Source organism: Lasiodiplodia theobromae, assembly GCF_012971845.1.
Source record: "Lasiodiplodia theobromae strain AM2As chromosome Unknown scaffold_3, whole genome shotgun sequence".
Taxonomy (NCBI): domain Eukaryota; kingdom Fungi; phylum Ascomycota; class Dothideomycetes; order Botryosphaeriales; family Botryosphaeriaceae; genus Lasiodiplodia; species Lasiodiplodia theobromae.
This window is the reverse complement of record NW_023336519.1, coordinates 136357-153519: the sequence shown is the minus strand read 5'-3', so window position 1 is coordinate 153519 and position 17163 is coordinate 136357. Positions and strand designations below refer to the sequence as shown.

Sequence of the window (17163 nt, the reverse complement as noted above, 5' to 3'; positions counted from 1 at the left end):
CCTTTTTTCCTTGGAAGGGAAGTGGCCGCGGCGTCAAGGGAACGACCCCGGCTGCTGTACCATGGCACCGCCAAACTCGGTACACTTGTTCTAGGCTTGGCTCGAACTCTTTCAAACCGATGGTAAGCCCCGGTGCCCGGCTGCTTGAAGGAATGACGTATTCGTCCGTCAGCAGCGTAGGCAGCAAGCCAGAATCCTTCGTAGGATGGGAGGTGTGGCTGGCGTTGGAGGGGGAGCATTTTCTCGGAAGAAAAGAGCCAAGCACTCGTCGTCGTCAGCAGCCGGAGAAAGTGGTCGTAAACGAGGGTGTTTACCGGATTGCAATCCTTCCCGCGGTACCGAGATAGAGAGAGGGTTGCCCTTGCTTCGAGATGCTCTACTTGCTTTTGCGTTTGAAAACAGAGCTCGGCCGAAGATTATTTAGCCTTTCGTCTGTGAAAATCCTAAATCATTTGGATGATGATGATGGGACGAGAGGAACAAGCTCGCATGCGTCCTTTGATCGGTCCCTAATTTTTTCCTATACTCAACCCTGTAGACAGCCGCACTAAGCCCTTCCTTCCATGGTGTCTCCTGATGTCTTGAGTCCCTGTCGTCATTGATCTTGCCAATCCGATGTCTATCTGAAACCCAATCCGCACCGTAATCCTTCCACACCGGAATACCAACCATCAGAAATGTAGAGTCAGCGAGCTCTATGATCTTGCTGGGGTTCACAATAGTATACGATGCTTTAGAGACGTAATATCTTTCACTTCAATGTACAATCTGACCGAAACCAAGCCCCGGAGATGCTGTGATGGTGTTGAAAGATGACATGGTATTCGTTAGATAATTATGCAATAGTCTTAGAGGCTCCCGAGCCAATAGCCAACCAACACCGCCCAACTCTAAACATGCCCAGAATTGCACCGCAATCATTTTCTCCATCCCTATTGAAGCCAGCTCCCGTACGCCCTCGACGTGACCGGAGGAAACAGGCGAAGAAAGAAGAGAAACAACCTCAAGCTCAGCTCAGGAACATAAAAGAAAGCGCCAAAGGCAGCAGCCTCAATCAATAGAAGCCGTACTCGACACGAAAACACTCCCACTCGTCGCATACGTCCCCATATCCACGATGACTGTCGGCGCGACGGTCGGATGCGACCCAGCCAACACTGTCAACAAGCCCGTCTCACTCGCCGGCAACGGCTCGGTCCCATTCTGTGGGAAGAAGCCGCCGCCTTCACTCGTCCCCGTCGTGCTGTTCTTCCCCGCGCGCTGCAGGGCGAGCAGCGAGAAATGCCCGCCGGCGACGGGGCGGGCGATGAAAGTGGTGCCCTGGGGGTAACCGCCGGTAGATATGGTCTCGTAGAGGTCGGTGAAGGCGCGGTTGGTGGAGGTGTGGTTGAGCCAGTAGGCGATGGCGTTGACGATGAGGCGGCGCGTGCGCGGCTCGCACGTCGCCGCCGTCCACAGCTCCCAGTCCGACTTGGTCAGCGAGACGCGGTTGTCGAGCGGGATGCCGAAGGCTTCGGAGACGGTGGCGTAGTACGACGACTGCATGTCGTAGACCTCTTGTCGGATGACGCCGAGGTTGAGGAGCTTGTCCGGGTACGAGTTGTAGAGGAGCCCCCACGAGCTGCGCCATTGGTAGGCGAGCACTGTGTGTGTGCCGGTCGGGTCGATGGCGAGGTCTTCCCAGGCTTGGTAGTAGGAGGAAGAGGTGCTGGTGAAGTTGGTGGCGTCGACGGTGTTGCCCACGACTGTCGAGATCTCGGCCATGGCTTGGAGGCCGACAATGCCTTTGATGGCGAGGTTGGTTTGGTTTTCGAGAGTGCCGACGAAGTCATCCGTGCTTAGCTGATTTGAGGGGATCAGCGTGTACTCGATCAGGAACTGTGACCACTGGAAGAGCTTCGTGTAGTGGTCCCGTAGGTAATTGCGGTCCCCAGTGAACTTGTAGTACGAGTAAGTCATAAGCAACATGTTCCCGGACTCCTCCACTGGCATCTGTTCGTCAGCGCCATCTACATGGCCCGTGGCATTAGGATAATGCGATCCCAAGTCGTGCATCGAGTATGAACGAGGGTAGAAGCCGGATTCTTGATTCAGGTAGAGCGGGTTCATGGCAAACCTCAGTAAGTTCGGGTTGGCATAGAGGAAGAAAGGCATGGCGGGATACTGTTCCCGTGTCAGTTAACTGTCCCCAGACAAGCCAAAGGCGTCCTTACCAAAACATCAACCGTATTCATATTACCGTTGGATGAAATCTCCTTCTGGAACATGAACGGCTCTGAAGAATTGTAGATGTCCGACGCGTTTCCATAGCCAAAGGTCGGGGGAATGGTCAGCATGTAAGCTCCCATGATCTGGCGTGTAGAAAGCGCTACAATGGCATAATACGAATGGTCTTCTGGAACGTCGGGGATAGCGACACCACTTTTGTTGATGGCATCCAAATAGCCGTAGCCATTGCTGGAGTTGAAGATCCAATTTTCACCGAATTGATCCGTGCCTGCCTCGTAGGGGCCTCCAAACAGTTCCGGTGAGGACATTGAGGCATTGGTAAAGGATGGCGTTGAAGTGCTGGAAACATTCCCTCCCTCTGCCGCGTAGTATTCATCGATATCCGTTTTAAGTTGCGCCTCCCACGTGGCGGCCATTTCCTGGACAGTTGCAAAATCATCGTAATGGGTGGCAACCAGATTGGCCCAGTTGGAGCTATAGCATCCTTCACTGCTCCACCAGGGGTTAAGTGACTGAAGACCCTCACTTGTAAGCAGATTGATAACGGGTTCTTGAATGACGCCAACTGTGTACAGAACGCTTCCACGTCTGCTCTGCTTCATGTCATGTGAGAAAGCAAAAACCTGGCCCTCTTTGACGTCAACATAGTTGGAGAGATAGCCCTTTTGAATAAAGCTGTAACGAATGTTGGTAGCTTTGCCAGATGCGAAGGTGAAGTTTTTGGAGTCGCCGGGCTGGGTAGACAGCGTCATGTTCCCCCATTGAGGGAAGTCATTGACCTCGGAAAAGTAAAACTCCTGAGAAAGATGATACCACCTACTCGCGAGTCAGCAATCATGTATCTCCTACAGCTGGAATTAATTACCAGGTGAACAAAGTCGTGTTTGTCACAGTCGAGTTGGGCTTGAACTCGGAGGAATCCACATTTAAGCCGGCAGTAATGTCAGCGGAACCCTGGAAGTTGTTCCATGAGTTGTCAACGTCAGTGTAGAGGTTGACACTGTGAGTTGCGTTGTCCTGCGACTCGTAGGAGACCTCAAGGTAACTCAAAGGGATGCTGGTCCTGCAAAGATCCTGCGGAACAACAGGCGAGAAGAAGCTGGCGGTAACCAGAACAGGGCCGGCAGTAAAAGTAAAGTTGGAGTACTGGGAGTCATAGCTGACGGACAGCGGGGTGGCGGATTTGAAATTGTCCAGCTGAGGTAACACGGAATTGGCAATATTGGTGCCCATCCACTCGTAGGAAATGCCGTCGACTACAATGATGCCTTCCCAACCAACAGCCTGACCGGTCCAAAACTGGACGCCGTTGGTGTTCAAGGTGCCATTGTTCTCAGTCGATGACCAGACGCTCGTGTAGGGAGAGCGAACAGCAAGAGGGACGGCAGGTGGACGCGCCGGGGAGTATACCACGGCAGGATCAGCACTGCTGTCACTACTTGCACTGTTCCTGAATTGGAATTAGTATAGCACTGCGTAAAGAGAAATGGACTATGAATTACTGTGCATAAGCCGAAGCGGCGAGAACCAGGCTGAGCAGCGAATACATTACGAGGTAAACAGAACGAATGACGGAGCATTAAATGAAAGACTCCTTCGCAAGGCCGGCGCTCACCTTCAGCCTCGGGTGCAAAAAGAAGAGAGCAGGCAGCGGGCGGGCTCGGGGCGATGGTCGATGCTAAATATCATGGTGTCAGGCTGGGCGGACTTCGGGAGCCGGGGTGGGTGTCAGGCTTGGTGGTGATCTATTGGCACAGTGTGGGACGGCAAGTGGAATGCATGTGTGAGTTAGTGGAAATTGGCACAAGAGGTGCATGCCGAAGTGTCATGGCGTGCAGCGTGCGCGGAGCCGAAATGAACGTGCGGCTCCAGCATCCGGTGTCCATCAGTGGGGTAGTGACCGGGGTAGTGGGGAACGTTGAACTGGTTATTGGGAGAAGGCTGGGCAGGGCCAGGAACGCATCGTTGGCTGGGCGACTGTGGTGAAAGAAAGAGTGGGCGAGCGGCGCGGCAGGAGCACCCTTTCCGCTCCTTCTGTCTCTGTATCCTGCACCTTGAGTTCACAGTCGCCGTGACACAAGCTTCGCACCCCGGATCGCCGGCACGAGTCAGCCGCCTGTTTGCTGCTTGTGCATCTCCATGATCCATCCGTGCCGTCCCGTCCAAGCCCTCGGCCATTTCTCCCGCAAGCCAATTGCGTTGCGGCTGCACGCCATACGCCCGCCCGCTGTGCCGTCGCCGCCCGTCTCGCCACTCAAGCTTCCGCCATCCCGACGATCCAGCTAATCCTCATCTACCTTTCCAATTTTAGGACGTTTCTCAACCCTTTTGACTCGTGAATCGGCCCAGCGTCATCCCAGGATGTGCCGCGCGGCGCCCCACCCGTCTCTCCTTCAGGCATCTCCTGCAGTCTGCATACAACCCTTGTCTATCTTAGATCCAAATCCAGCCACACAAAAAGTCCCTCAGCCGCCCCAGCGTCCCGCCAGTGCAGTACACCATGTCCGCCTAAGGGTATAAGCTCTCATGGCCAAGAGCACTTGCGTAGCTTATCCTGACGGACGAGCAAACGCAAATACGAACTATAAGGTTTAATCCAAATACAATTGGGTCCAATGACGGAGCAAATCAATACCCTTTTCACCTCAAACTTCCCTCTGCATCCGCCGGTCACGATCGCCTCCTGTGAGGCCAATCACCCGCCGCTTTCTGGTTCAGTTCTATCTGCACCCCCACAGCATACCAGCCCCTCAACTGCAGCAGAAAGCTACATACTACGCCCGATACTTTTCGTGTGCATGCGTCCCGTCAAACCATCTACCCCAGGCTGCGTGACAGTGCGACTTGTCCGTACATCTGTGATCTCTGAAAACCCCAACCAACAAACTGCATGTCTCATGCAAGTAAGCACTGCCTGCGCCTTCAGCTAAGCTTTCCCACAAAAACTCTATCTGCTACCGCCGTCCCGCAATTCCTTCCGAACTCGACATACGCCATCGCATTTGGAACGCCCCAACCCCTCATCCCGCCATTTTTACTCGTTCGCGTAACCACCAATCCCATCTTGGCGTTGGGTGGCTGGACGCCTACCAGGTAATAAGCGCACTCAAACCACAGGGTACATACGTCCGCCACTGCACAATTGGACACGATCATCAGTTGTGGCTGGTATTTCTACAGTTCATTCCCTTCGGTTGAGGCGTGGAACGGTATACGTGCGGTATCTCTGTGCCTTCTATACACATTCGTACCTCTTTCAGTACCAACCCTTTCCTTGGCATTCGAAAAAGGCAACGAACAACTCATCACCGTGACACAGAACTGACAGATTCATCATCTCGCGGGCCGACCAACAGCGACGAAGAGTACGCAAGGTATGCCTATAGTACAGACTAACCGCAAACGGCTGTGAAGTGCAAGCATCAATTAATAACAAGAGGCTGGGAAAAGACCAGGCTAAGGGGAAGGAATATATCGTGAACGTCATATCAGAGCTAAACCGAAGCTTTCGAACCTCTTCAGTGCAAGGGCCGTAGACAACCCTCTACCCACATCACCCAAGCCAGCGAGTCTGGAGCTTACTCGCCGTTCTTGTGCTTGCTGCCGATGTGCAGCTTCTCCTTGATCTTGGTTCCCACGCTGACCTTGCTCTTACCACCGCTGCTCTCGTCGTCATGACGCACGGGAGACGTATCGTCCTTGGCGTCCGACCCGCTCGACTTGTTCACACCCTTCTCCTCGAGCAGTCCTGTGAGATCGCACACAAATGTCAGCCAACCAAGTCATTCCTCTCGTCACCGCCCAACGCGATGGCCAGAAGGAAAAAAAAAAAAAGAAGAAGAGGGGCAAAACTCACGATCAGCCTCCCGCCCCGCCCCGGGCAAACTCGCATCAAAGTCGCCCCCATCCGCCTTGAAGCCCGACTGCTTCACCACCTTCTCCCCCGTCCCCTTCGCCTCCTTATCCTCGCCCCCTTCCTCCCCCACACCACCACCGGCCGCCCCAGAACCCTTCCCATCATGAACCTTCAACGGCTCCCCCGAATGATCATCCGGATCCCTCTTCTTCAACAACGCATCTTCCCCCTCTTCCTTCTTGCCCCGCACCCCCTCCAACTCCTCGCTCGACGACGGCGCCTCCGCCGGCCTGTCGCCGCCCTGCTGCTTCTGCGTCGTGTGCGCGCCGCTGGCCGGGTCTGCGCTGACGCTGGGCTCGGCCGTGCCGAAGGCGCCAGCCTTAGGTGTCGTGGACGTGGCCGACGACTCACTGGGGCGCACGTCTTGGCCGTGCGGGTCGCTCGAGTGCAGCGACGTCACGCCCGTGGTGGTGGTTGAGGGGGTGGTGTAGGAGTCGCTGGTGCTGCTGCCGCCGAGCGGGTTGGTGGTGGAGGTGCCGCCGCTGCTGAGAGGGATGGTGGAGGTCCCGCTGCTCAGGGGGTCGGAGGTTGAGGATGTGGTGGTGGTGGTATCGGGGCCTTTGTGCTCGGTGTTAGCGGCGCGAATGTTCTGTTGCGGCGCAAACAAGGCGAAAGATTGCCGCGGTTTCTATAAGGTGTCTTTCAAAAGAAATGTGACTGTCCATACCAGTGCTGCTCTCGCCGAAGTTCTTGGTGCGGTCGGGCAAACCCTCCTCTGCGCCAACTGGGTTGGACGCGGGGTTTGCGGTGAGGTGGCTGGTGCCGCTGTCTGTATATCCCAGCACAATTATGTATCAGTACGGGAGTATAGGATGGAGTGTGTCGTCAATTGGTGTTTTGTAGAGCGAGCAATTGCGTTCTTGCCGCCGATATGGTGGTGAGGGGAGCTCTGGGACTTACGCAGCTCCGAAGCAGATTTTCCAGACATGTCGGGGACGCCTGAAGTGCACGCTCAGATGTCAGTACTGAATGTAGGCTTGGGTGATTGCGCTTCTTCGAGTCAACGAAGAAAACGATATCGAGATAGAGAGCAGTGTTCCCTTGCTGGACACGAGGCGGGGTAGGAAGAAGACGGTGTTATAAATGCCATCATCGAGATCAAACAAAGAAAAACGGTTGGTCCAAGACGCCGCACTGGTGCTGCCTGCGGAAGGCTGCCCCGCCAGGCCAGCTGACAGCCGTCGACGCAAGAAGGATCCGTGAGGTGGGGTGAGACGCGACGTGAAAGGACAACACAAAAAAAGATCGGCAGCCTTACCCTCAAGGTTGCCGCTGTCGTACGGCGAATCTATCGTTCCCCGTCCCGACTGACCCGAGATGGGCTCTTGACCCGACTCCGCCTTTGGGTCTCCATAGATGAGCTTGCTGGCGCTGCTTGCGATGTTGCTGATAGTCTCCATGTCGGGTATATCGAGAGTTTTCTGGGGTATCGCGGGTCCTTTGTGCTGATTGCGGAGAGGTCTGGGCTGGGATTGAGTTGCGGGAAGGGAAGGAAGAGCAGGCAACAGAGGGCATTTTAGGGACAGTAAGGCGCAACCCACGAACTGGCATCCCCTACGTCACCCCGCGCGGGGCAATGCGGCACACGGCTCCTGCACATCACTCACAAACGCGTCACGAAAAAAAATCTGGATTCAGCCTGGGCGGTTCCTTGTAAGATTACTGCTCGCAACACGGGAGAGCCGCCAATGATGGGCGCGGGCAGCCAAAATGCAGCGCGGCACAGCAGGCTTGTCTACTGCAAGGCCGGCGTGAAACGCTTGGGTTCTCTTCCTGCCTTGCCGGCTCCGTGTGACGTTGGTTGGGCGTCTACCTTCAAGCTTGGAGGATGACGTCGAGGCGTCGCAACAGTCACGTGCCCTACGGGATCTGCTCCGGGATTAGAGTCCAGCCCTGCTTCCATGGCCAAGAGAAGCTCGCAAGAATCCGGGGAGATGCGCAATCTCACCCATTCCCAGTTTTTGACGAAATTGCAATCTGTCTCGTCCGTGTCGTCCGATCCTGGAAACCTGCAAAGAAATCCTGAAACCCTTCCCGCATTGTACCTTTGAATGCTGATTTAGCCCAAATATGTCCAACCCTTATCCGAGGATGATGACCGCATCCGATAATAATAAAATGCATGCCGGGCAAATATCCAAGATTTAGATGCGGATCCCCTCCGCGACGCCCTGCGGCCAGCCGAACGGAACCCCACTAGGGTGCCAAGCAAGGGACTGTTTAGTCTCCCTCCGTCTCAGTCTTTATTCTGTCTCTGAGCCCCTCCTCTTCTTGGATTTTTTCATCGGCGCCCGATTGATCGCCGCCAATGTAGCCGGACCTTGGCCTTCTTTGGGAAACGGAGGGTAGAAGCCATCATCTCTCACTGTCCAGCCTGAGTTCTTCAACTGCCGCCATTCCCTCTCAACCTTGACCCGGACGAGCTCCCCAGTCGCCCGTGAGTCTTCCAAACTGTCGTGACCGGCCGCGCCCGCCGTCTGAATGTCCTTCCCAAGCAATCCCTTGACGAGCCCCTTAAGGGCCGGACGTGCCGGCAGGCCTCCTCTGATTGGGAAAAGCAAGACGGTATCGACGATGGTGGGGTGTACTAGACGAATCGAGTTCAAGTCGTTCTCCAATGCGTGGCCAAGCAATGGAGTCTCGGGCGCAATGAATGAAAGAAGAAGGGAGCGAGCCTCGGCGGGGCTCGAAACTATCCGAAGTGCTGGCTGCTTCTCGCCATCAACTGCCCTGGGGTTGGCCGAGGAAGGGTCAGCTGGATCGTACGGCTGAGCGTTGAAGAACTGATCGGGGGTAACGCCAGAAAATCTAGTATTCAAATCAAGAACCGTTCCGAGAGGGCGAACGAGAACATCGATCAGAGGCTCTCCGTCAGGCCATGATGTTGCCGTAAGACGGATAAGTTCCATGCCGTAGACAGTGTAGCCCATTTCGCAATCGAAGCATACTGCTCTACCTTTGATCGGATTAGGATTGGGCGGCGTAGAAATGAAAGGGAAGACAAGCGCCAGTCGCTTGGTCTCGGATATCTTGAAGACGTGGGTATCCAAAGTCGAACAGCCCGGTGAACCTGTGATTTCTTGACAGCAGGCGTAGCGCATGTCTGCTCGGCCAGTGATTGCCTCAGTCTTCTTGTACTGGGGACGGAAAGGCTTGCCCCAGTGGAATGTGCAATGGCTACCCGTGGTGAGGGCACCGTCTTCAACACGACGCTCGGGAAATACTTGGAAGCGGGTCCTGCAGCGATCGCATACTTCGTAGTTCGCACTCATCTCGACACCACGCCTAGCTTGGTCGATGTCTGCATCCGTGGGGACGGCAGTGACATAGCCGTGCTTGTCGAGACCTACCTGGTTGGCAATGAGACGTTGGAGGAACATAGTCTCCTGCTCTGGAGTGAGACCTGTGTCAATGACCTTGGGTTCCTCCTTTTGGGGAGCGGCGCCTTTCGTCGCTGTAAGGCGGTGTTGCTTCCAGGCTTCGATGTTCATCTTCTTGTATGCCAGGATGCGGAGCTTGATCACATTCTTGTAGACCTTGCCTTGAGTCAGGGCGAGCTCTTCTTCCTCGTCCAGAGCTGCTTTGATTAGTGCATTGTCGTCCAGATGCAAGGCCTTGAGTTCGGGATCAGAGCTCTCGCCAGCTTGCTTATTCAGAGGTACCATCATCTCATGAAGCTTCTCAAGAAGAGCCATACGAATGCCCCACTTCTCGGGTTCTTTGGCCACACGGCGTGGGTTCAAGGTCTCTTTTACCTCCTGCGGCTTCTTTGCTGCAGACGAGGCGGTCTTGTTCGCTGCAGGTCCGGGCTTCGCTTTCTGTCCTACCAAGGCGGACTTTAGAGGGGGTGACACGGGGCGTTTGGCAGATTGCAATTGACTTGGTGGATTGGCGATGGTGCTGCGAGGTTGGCTTTTGGCAGAAGCATCCTTACCGCTGACAGCAGTTTTAGCCGGAACCAAACCTCCAGTGAAAGCCTTCTTCTCCGCCTCGGCGGGAATGGGTGGAGAGGCTTTGGTGCCATCGTCTAGCTTGCGACGTTTCTGCTCGTGTCCTACCTGAGCGGGCGCAGGCTGACGCGACTCGTCTGTGGTGCCGGGAAAGTCATGTCCGAAAATGCAATTGGGCATACGGCAAGCAGCACCGTTGGGACAGACGATGTGCTTGAAGAGGCCTTTGCTGGAGAACATGGTGACGTGTTCGGTGAGAGAATGGTGTGGTCGATCACGGGACAACAGGCTGCAGGAATTAGGGACTGAGATAAGGTGAGACGGGGGTGTGGGGAAGCGCGGTGGAGTTTAGGCACCAACCTACCCAAAAAGGCGGGCCTTGCGACCGCCGACTATCGCTGGATTTGGGGTTGCGCGGAGCTGGCTGCAAGGTCAAGGTGGTAAGAAGGGGCCGTGGAGGCGCGTCGTTGATAAGGCACGCGCGAAAAGGCGGATTGGCGAGGAGGTGCTTGGTGTTGCGTTGGCTTAGACACGCATGCCTCGCTTCCGATGCAGGTGGCCTTTGTCGCCTCACGGGAGCGCGCCGATGGCCTGCGCGTGGCCGATAGAGGTTGAAAGAAAGCCCAAGAAGCCACAGTGGTGTGGGCGTGTCGTTGGCGGCTCTCGTGCGCACCCCTGCGCGCGCAGCTGATCCCTGCCGTCAGCGCCAGCCGGTGGCAGGTGCGTCTGCTGTGACGACTAGATATTTGGCGATAAGCCCGCTGCACGCTACTCCTGCTTGCAGTCGATCACAACGCATTTCTGATAATAAAGTCCACACCCACGAGCGCCCGATTGCGCTCGTTAATGTTCCCGTTCGCTCTCTCCAGCATCGACACCAGCATCGTTACGGCCTACAAAAGCGGCATGGGCGATTCCGCGCCCTCCCGCGCCGCGGCCAACCACCTATGCGTCCTCGTGCATGGGTAAGATAACAAGACGTCTGTTTTCCGCCTTTCCGGGCTGACTCGCCCATTGCAGGCTCTGGGGTAACCCCAATCATCTCTCCTATCTCACATCTTCGCTCCGTGAGGCTTACTCGGAGGACGAGCTGCACATTCTTGTAGTTGCCCGCAATGCTGGCTCTCAAACCTACGACGGTATCGAGCTCGGAGGGGAGCGCATTACTCAGGAGATTGAGGATGAGCTGGAGCGGCTGGCCCGCAACGGCCAGACTATCCGCAAGATCAGTATCATTGGGTACTCTCTCGGCGGCCTTATCTCGAGATACGCCATCGGGCTGATGTACTACAAGGGATGGTTTGATAAGATTGAGCCTGTCGTGCGTGTGCACCCATATGCTGTGGAAGCCATGGCTTACATGCAAGCAGAACTTCACCACCTTTGCCACGCCGCATCTGGGCGTACGCACTCCTCTCCTTGGCGTCTGGAACCACCTGTGGAATGTTCTCGGCGCCAGGATGCTGTCCGCCTCTGGCCGGCAGCTGTTCACCATTGATTCCTTCCGCAACACCGGCCGCCCGCTGCTTGCCAATTTGGCCGACCCCGAGAGTGTCTTCATCAAGGGGCTCGCCAAGTTCAAGCACAAGTCCTTGTACTGCAACATCGTCAACGACCGCTCTGTCGTCTACTACACCGCTGGAATCTCTCGTATCGATCCTTTCACCGACCCGGACGCTGTGAAGATCAATTATTTGAAGGGATACGAGGATGTGATCCTCGATCCCGACAACCCCGTGCAGCCCAAGCAAGAGCAGGAAGACGCTCTGCCGACTTTCTACAAGCGATTGGCTGGCAAGAGTTGCTCCATGCTCAGCAACCTACCCCTGATGCTCTTTCTCATCGTTTTCATTCCAATTGCCATGGTGCTTTTCATCATCAACTCTGGTATACAGTCGGTCAGAAGCAGCCGGCGCATCCGGCTCCACGCCGAGGGGAAATCTGGCATAAACACCAGCGCCTACAGCATTCCTTTGCTCGTGAATGAGGTGCGCCGTGAAGCTGAGGAAATCTTCGAAGGCATCAATCACAATCAGGAGTACTTGCCGTCCGGTAGCGAGGAGATCGCCACGCCAGCAAACTCCAAGCCCAACGCGCCCAAAGCCGTACGCATCAAATCAGACCCCGGCGAGAAGCTCGTACTGGAAGAGTCGGGCGAAGCCGAAGATGAGGCTCCCCATCACCCTGACAACAGGAAATTGGAATTCCCAACATTGGCATTGACACCAGCCCAGTTTGCCATGATACAGGCGTTGGATGACGTGGGCTTCAGGAAATATCCGGTTTACATTCACAAGCATAGACACAGGTAAGTCGTAACCTTGTTCCCCATGGTCAGCTGAGTACTGATCCTTTTGCTTTTCCGCACAGCCACGCTGCCATCATCGTGCGTAAGCTGAACAAACCCTCGTTCGACGAGGGCAAGCTGGTGGTCAAGCACTGGCTCAGCGAATTCGAGGTTTGAGATGACAACCAGGAGAGAGATTACGAATGCTGGAGCAGGGGCACTTCCGGCCCTCCGCGCACCTCTGCTCCCTTTTCCCCTATCCCGCTGCCCTCTCGTCTCCGGTGGCTCCGAGTCACGGTGCTGAGCAGAAAGTACCGATTGACGGGTAATTCGGTCGGTCGGTGCTGTGCAGTGCTCCTATTACATATTTCATTGCTTTACGACGACGCGTCTTCATCTTCAGACTGGGTTTCCCCGAGCACAAGAGGGATGCGGCGTTATTGTAGAGTTTCGGTGCAAATAGTCAAATCAGGACGGGCCGTCGACCAAAGCAGTGGCCGTGGAACCTCAAAGCGGCCGAGAAAGAGGGGCGAACGACCTGTAAATAGAAATTCACTTCCCGTTTGAACGCTACCAAATCCTTACCTGCCCGCTGCTATAGCGCCTTGGGGTGTGCCTGGATCCGGAGCTCAGGCCTCCAACTGTGAGGTGGCGTCGCTTGGTCGCTGCGGCGCATCTCCCGAAGCAGCCGGGGGAGCTGACCAACACAATCGAATACGGAGATCAATAGTTTTCCTCAGGTCCGTATCTGGCATGATCCGGTTTTTATTTTTCCGACTCTTGGGTTCGTTCCTGCATATGCCCGTCGCCACGGCCCGGAGGAAATAATCTGATTGAGGGAAGGGCGAGGCGGGCCCAAATGCCGTGCCGTGCCGTGCCGGGGGATGGGAGTTGGAGGGGGGTGCGTGCGCCTTTCTCTGCCCTGCCAGGCACACGCGAGAAATCGATGTGACGGCCCACGCTTCGCCCTGCATAGCGGCGGCGGCGCACGCGCAGCTCCGCTCCCCCTCCCTTACTCCCCCCTCCATCACACACACCCCCCGGCCACCCACCCAGTCGCGAGACCAGTCATGCGAGATCAGATACGTGTGTGTGCATACAACGGCCTGACGAAAAGGAAAAACAAAAAAGGGAAAGAACAAGCGCCGCAAGAGAAACTCTGCTCACGCGCTCTTTCATTTCCAACGACTCGGCTTTTATTATTTCGCCGCGGCGTTGCAATCTTGCTGCTGTCCTTTTGCCGACAAATGCTTGGCCCGCCAGCGGCGGCGGCGGCGGCGGCGGCGAGCGGCGTCTCTGTTTTTTTTTCTTCTTCCTTACTCGCCCACACCTGCTCTTTTCTGCAGGCTTCTCCGGCCCGCCGCTAATAAGCTAACCTAGAGAGCCGCCAATACGTCGAAGCGCCGCTGTATGTGTGTGAGAGTTGCTCACGCGCGCACTCCTCCATGCAGAGAAAAACAACAGCCCCCACCTCGATCGGTATATATGCGAAACACCATCGACGAGCGGACGATGCAGGCGGCAATTGATGGAAGAAGACATCGCACACTGCATTCCTCGTGACTCATCGATACAACGGCAAGTGTGGACCGTCGTCGCGATACGCTGCATGTACCTGTCCGGCCTCCACATGGGTAAAAAGTAGCGAGAGGTCGCAGGTTCAGATTAATGTGAAACGACCATGTTCATGCCTTTGGCGCCCATCGGCGGCGTCATCATGATGGATGAGGAGAGAGTTGGTCCAACTCGCGCGAGCCGCTTTGGGGAGGAGGGGGTGGGGAAAAAGGATGCGATAGTGGGATGCGCAAGTATTGACTCGCAAGCGTTTCCCCGTCGCGGGCGGGTCGGCTTTCATATACGAGATCGAATCGGTGTTGCTATGCGTGCCGTCGTGTGCCTGACGCTCACTGCTCTTTTGTCTCGCTCTTTGTCGTGGCCGAAGCTTTTTGTAGTTCATGCCGGAGGTATCTCGCTCGTGTCCAGTGTACATGTACCTTGTCGATACTTCCTAACCTTATTCCAATTCCAATCGAAGAATCGAGATGAAAATGCAACATTACAATGATTTCTACTTGGCTAAACTGGCTCTACGCAGAACAGTGACAGCTGCATCGTGACTTTCGATGCCCCTCCGTGTCAAATGTGGGTTCTATTGAGCGAGCCTATCTTGCAAATAGTTCGAGATCTAGCCCGCTCGACGCTGCTGTAGTAGCCACATCACCTTCCTTTCATCGACCGTTGAAACAATGTCTGCTTGGGGCCGAGCCGTCCCGTGCCCCTGTGACCTGACCGGTCGTGCCTCAGCCGACATCTGCCGGTCCACTTGCTGTTGCTTCTTCTGCCTGGGCTGGGGGAGGATGCTCCGCTCCTCTGCCCCCCTCCCTCAACACTAAGGAGAGCCACACACGCAGCATGTACCGCGCACAGACGTGGAGAAGGGGGGCAGGAATTAAGCGACCAAAAATAGATGGGCAAAGTAGGCAACTTGCACGAGATGACGAAATGCGGCTGTATCCATACACGTCATTATTCCGTCGCTATGTTTTATACAGCGAGCCGATCGTAATCTCGTGCGCGAGTATTGTGTTGTGCGGATGCGAGAAGCGCGTCATTAGGCATGCACAACGGTAATGGTAATGTGCGAGATCTGTGCAAGGGTGGCTTGCGGGCAAATTGAGAACGGCCGATGGTGATGCTGCGGTGGTGGTGTTTGCGACGCAGGTCTTCGTGATCCCCAATTGTTGCTATCTTTGGTCGGTCGGTCTGTCCGAGAACATGTATTAACGCGAGGGGAAATTCGTATTGCAAACACCATGCGCCCATTGTATACGACAACGCGTAATAAAACGAGGTTTAAAAGACGACTGTTATGATCGACGTGTGTTCATCTCCTGCTCTTTTGTTGGTTGACCTTTGCGTCGAGTATGTGTAACAGATACCGGCATACCGGTCAGAATCAGCGATGGATATACCGCAGATGGGCCTTTCTGAAGCTATCCGAGTCTCTACATGCGATTCCGAGCGCGTAGCGTAGCGCCTGCACGCGGCTATGTCCCGAAGCGCTTTTGTGCTCTGTAGGGTGGGTACAGTAGAGGCACGGGTCCGCGCAGCGAACAGTTCGCTATTGTTGTCAAAGTTGCCGCCCCTGACAACTACCACAAGGGGTATAACGAGAAACATTGACAGCGTCGATCTACCCCTCCATGGCCGCCTGCAGCTGGAAAAGCGCTTTGTTGCGGCTTTCAGCAGGTACAGGCTCCACCATCGAGGTGGGCGAGATGTGCCGCATGGATCTCCCGCGCGCTGTCTGGCAAAGCTCGAGCGTTGCGTTTCATCGTGAACCTCCTGTCTAGGAGCTTTGGCATGCTTTCTCCAGTCTGGCCTTGTGGTGTACCCAAGCGCGCACACGTGGACGCGCGCTCTTTGGCCATTTCCCTCAGATCTGCTGCAATACACTGCGCAATTAATATGCACAGCGGGTCAATCCTCCGCGTCATTTGAAACACGGACACGTACCTCATTGTCAGAGTGCCCATCTTCGTGTGAATATACCCTTTGGGCAATCCTTCTTTTGCTGCTCCAGATCGGCTTCACGTCAATCGTCCAGAGATCCCTCTGGGCAACCGTGCAGCGTTGGAAGAAGGAAACCTGCGGCACCCACGACTTTACACGGCAGGCGGAGCCGCGCTGCTTGCTGCAGGAGTCCGGCGTTGCGGTGAGCAGGCCAGCCCTAGGGTCAGCGCCTCGAAAATAGAGATCAGGTTTCTTGTTCTTGTACAAGGTCTTGAAGCAAGCCTCTTCCAGAAGGCCAACTGGGTTGGGTGGTACGGCAGTGTCTGGGTCGCCGGTGAGCAAAACAGTGGCTACTGCAGTGCGACGGGTGGTTGTGGCGATGGAGCGGTTTGTTTCTTGCCAATGCCGAAGCAGAGGTAAGGACGGGTCTCTGGTTGATTGCTGGTGAGATGCATAGCCCTACGGCCATGTAGGCGTGCGGCTGCGACGTATCTTGTCCGAGGAATGCTGCTAAGAGTCAGAATAGAGATTGAGGCCGGGGATATATGGTGAGCTGCGAAGCGAAGCAGCAAGCGACATGATGGCAATAAAGGTGGACAGCGGCAATTATGGCGATTTGACGCCCGGATCTTCAGGGTCCTGGCGGCCTGGCGGTGGCTAGTGAGCGCATTTCGGCAACCAGCCGGATGAGATTTCAATTAATTGCGAGGTGAGCCCTGCGGTGATGAAGGTCTTCGAAATCGACAAGAGGCCCGGATGACGTGCAGCACTCAAGCGAGGTTGTGGAGACGGCTCCGTCTCTTTCGGCGCAGGTCGCAGTGCCGGCGCGTAGAGACGCAGGCCGGCTCGTATACAGAGTACGGAAGGCAAAAATGCTGTGGCAGGGCGAGAAAAACCATCGCCAGCGGTGCCGCTGGGCGGTCCGAGCCAGACGGCATTGGAATCTTCTCTCAGGGTTCTTCCATCGTTGTGTGTCAGGCACGCGGGCTTGGGCGGCTCCTGGGCTGGGGGCGCAAGGCGCGTAGCATCTCCACATGCTCGACGGATTTGAGAATCGATCCGCACTGCTCATTTCGCGTGCTGGTGAAGGAGATTTGCGGGAGGCTGGGAGAACGTCATTCGGGTACGTTGTCAAACAGCAAACGCCCTGCCCGCCAAGAACAGGGGCAACTCTGGCGCAAATGAAGCAGGAGACGGGTCAGTGCGCAGCTATTCCTGGCCTCAGCCTAGCGAGCTTCAGCACGCTTGAAACAGGCACAATGCCGCTC

General features: G+C 55.7%; 4 protein-coding genes across 4 annotated transcripts; 1 reads left to right on the top strand and 3 right to left on the bottom strand.

Moving 5' to 3' along the window:
- Positions 1–1050: 1050 nt before the first annotated feature.
- Positions 1051–3778, bottom strand: LTHEOB_1004 (Glutaminase; the record flags this gene model as incomplete). Its single annotated transcript, XM_035506641.1, has 4 exons — positions 1051–2163; positions 2214–3045; positions 3095–3679; positions 3732–3778. 4 exons carry the CDS (start codon positions 3776–3778, stop codon positions 1051–1053), a joined length of 2577 nt encoding a protein of 858 aa, XP_035367351.1.
- A 2029-nt stretch (positions 3779–5807) lies between these two features.
- On the bottom strand, positions 5808–7545 carry LTHEOB_1003 (Glycine-rich cell wall structural protein 1; the record flags this gene model as incomplete). The annotated part of the gene is made up of 5 exons (XM_035506630.1): positions 5808–5977; positions 6086–6703; positions 6813–6914; positions 7046–7084; positions 7404–7545. 5 exons carry the CDS (start codon positions 7543–7545, stop codon positions 5808–5810), a joined length of 1071 nt encoding a protein of 356 aa, XP_035367350.1.
- An 843-nt stretch (positions 7546–8388) lies between these two features.
- LTHEOB_1002 (Exonuclease) lies at positions 8389–10335 on the bottom strand (the record flags this gene model as incomplete). Its single annotated transcript, XM_035506619.1, has 1 exon — positions 8389–10335. One exon carries the CDS (start codon positions 10333–10335, stop codon positions 8389–8391), a length of 1947 nt encoding a protein of 648 aa, XP_035367349.1.
- A 606-nt stretch (positions 10336–10941) lies between these two features.
- On the top strand, positions 10942–12559 carry LTHEOB_1001 (uncharacterized protein; the record flags this gene model as incomplete). Its single annotated transcript, XM_035506608.1, has 4 exons — positions 10942–11060; positions 11116–11416; positions 11466–12403; positions 12466–12559. 4 exons carry the CDS (start codon positions 10942–10944, stop codon positions 12557–12559), a joined length of 1452 nt encoding a protein of 483 aa, XP_035367348.1.
- Between the last annotated feature and the right edge of the window lie 4604 nt (positions 12560–17163).